Genomic DNA, 2,559 nt, shown 5'->3' with positions numbered 1-2,559 from the left:
AGGATAGGGCACGGCTGGGATTTGAGAGCCATCCATCACAGCACATCCCTTGTAGAGGCCACAGGGTTCTCTTCAGAGGCATTTGCCCCAAAGCTCAATCCTCTCCTTAGACAACTTTAAGGGTAATTATTATGTGCCTCCACCAGCTCTCACAGATGACAGGAGTAACTCACAGCAAGTGTGTTCATGGTCCATACCCCACCTACAGTCCCCACACTGTGTCCAGTGGAGACTCTGACCCTGTCTCCAGCCTGTCTTCTGTAGGCACCTTTCATTCTTGGCCTGAGGGTTTTGACTGCTAGTGGAGAGCAGGATGAAAGTGCAGGAGAGGTCGGCCTTTGGGAACAACCCTCAAGCAATGAGTAACAGGAGATGGTGAAAAACGCCCCAACTTTCCTGCCCTTGGGAGGAGGAGGGGCAACTCTGAGTTGTCTGTCTCCCAGAGGTCTCAGCAGAGCTGAGCCCCAGTTGCCCACAGTGGCAACCTGTTCATTAAAGTACTATAGATTATCTCTACCTCCCCTCCCCAGGCCCTTCCCTGGGCTTCATAGCATCTCTTCCAAACAAACTACTTGCACTCAAATTCGTGTCTCCAGGTTGGCTTCTGGGCACTCAACTCAAGATACACAGTGGCATTAGCATGCATTTATTTCTCTGTTGGGTAATGAGCTCCCTACAGACAGGCACCAAATGTTATTCTTCTGAGCACTCACCATTTGATCCCTGCCAAAGGTTTAATATGCATTACCTCATCTCAACTGCACAACAACCCTTAGAGTCCAGCACTAACATTATCCCATTTTACAAATTAGGAAGATGAAGCTCAGGGAGCTTGAGTCACTTGTCCAAGGTCACACAGCCTAGAGGAAGGAGCTGGGATTTGAATTAAGGGGGTCTCTCTTTGGCGCCTACACCATTAATGATAAATGTCTGTGAAAGAAACAAAGATGCTAGCATGCAATCCCTGCAAGCATTGGTCCAAAGGGCTCAGGACCAGCTAATTTCTCGAGTGGAGATAGAGGACATCAGAGTGTCCTTCTCCAAATTTCCATGAGTCTTTTCTCTATTCACTTATTGACTCAAGGAGCAGTTATTGATTCCTCTCTGTCCAAGGCACTGGATGAGGCCCTGCGCAGGTTACAGAGAAATGCAAAGCAAATTCAAGGGGCTTTTTTGTCCGACGTCTTAGTGAGCCTGCAGTGAGGGCAGCTGTTCTCCAAGCTTCACTATGCTACAGGGACAACACGAAGAAAGAGGCTGGAAAGTCGCCCAAGAAAGACAAAGACCCAGTGAACAAATCTGGGGGCAAGGCCAAAAGGAAGAAGTGGTCCAGAGGCAAAGTTCGGGACAAGCTCAATGACCTGGTCTTGTCTGACAAAACGACATATGACCAACTCCTTAAGGAAGTTCCCAACTATAAGCTTATAACCCCAGCTGTTGTCTTGGAGAGACTGGAGATTCAGGGTTCCCTGGGCCAGGGCAGCCCTTCAGGAGCTCCTTAGTAAAGGACTTACCGAACGGGTTTCAAAGCACAGAGCTCATGTCATTTACACCAGAAATACCAAGGACAGAGATGCACCAGCTGCTGGTGAAGATGCATACACACGTCCCCCCAACTGTACACTTTGAAAGACAAAACTTTATTAAATCAAAAATAAGGAAATAAATAAATAAATAAATAAAGCAAGCAAGCAAGCAAATTCATGGAGCTCATAATCTGCAGGGAGTGAGGGAGACACAGATAAGGCAGAAAAAAATAAATACCTGAAAAAAATAAATTACAAGACTAGAGCTGCCATTAGGCAGAAGCGATGCATGGCCAAGTGAGTTGAACAAAAAAGTGCTATGTTTTCAAAGATGAGCTCCGGGAACTGGAGCAGACAGACAACTGGGAGGAAGCGGGGCTTCAAGGTACTGGATGGCCAGAAGGAGGGAGAGTGACATGGCAAAGACATGTGAGCAAAGCCACAAAGCAAGGGGATTCCAGACAATTTGCTTCATCATTCTGCCCTGCCCCCTCCCCCAAGTCAAAGCTAATTGGGGAGGAAATAGCGATGTTTCCCAGGAGCAAAACCAAGGTTTAATTGCCGAGGATTATGAATACATGGTCACTTGCAAGTGCTTTTCAAGCTAAGACATGCATAAAGGAATACAAACCACATACTAAAGAGGTCACCTTTCCTTCAGGTCTAAAGGCTGATTGAGTAAGTGTGACCTCCACGACTCCTGCTCCGAAAACTTGGCACCAGAGGACACTGCGTAACCACCCGCTCTCACTGTTGTGCTTGGATCACACTGCCTGGAATCTGGGAGTCACAAACTTTGGGGATTGAAGATATTTCCCCGAAGGCTTGGCAGCCAAGACCTCATTTACAGCTCCTGTTCTGGGAGAGGATTGATTCTTTGCTCACTTTCACCTTCTCCCCACTGAGGGGGTGGGCAGGCCACATTGGCACATGGGGTGAGAAATGGAAAGCGCCCAGCCAAGGACTCTGCACAATTTGGTAGAGATCAGGCATGGAAAGCATTGAGGACTCTGGGCTACCATGGGCAGAACTT

At 47.8% G+C, this 2,559-nt stretch overlaps 1 protein-coding gene across 1 annotated transcript; it reads left to right on the top strand.

Annotated features, from left to right (window-relative positions):
* Positions 1 to 313: 313 nt before the first annotated feature.
* LOC115511246 (40S ribosomal protein S25-like) lies at positions 314 to 1,629 on the top strand. Its single transcript, XM_032592777.1, is given in 3 exon segments — positions 314 to 375; positions 1,238 to 1,472; positions 1,474 to 1,629. Coding segments are annotated over 3 exon segments (453 nt in total).
* Positions 1,630 to 2,559: the final 930 nt, after the last annotated feature.

This window comes from Lynx canadensis, chromosome A3 (assembly GCF_007474595.2).
Source record: "Lynx canadensis isolate LIC74 chromosome A3, mLynCan4.pri.v2, whole genome shotgun sequence".
Classification (NCBI taxonomy): domain Eukaryota; kingdom Metazoa; phylum Chordata; class Mammalia; order Carnivora; family Felidae; genus Lynx; species Lynx canadensis.
The sequence above is the reverse complement of the archived record's forward strand: the minus strand, read 5'-3'. Positions and strand labels throughout refer to the sequence as shown.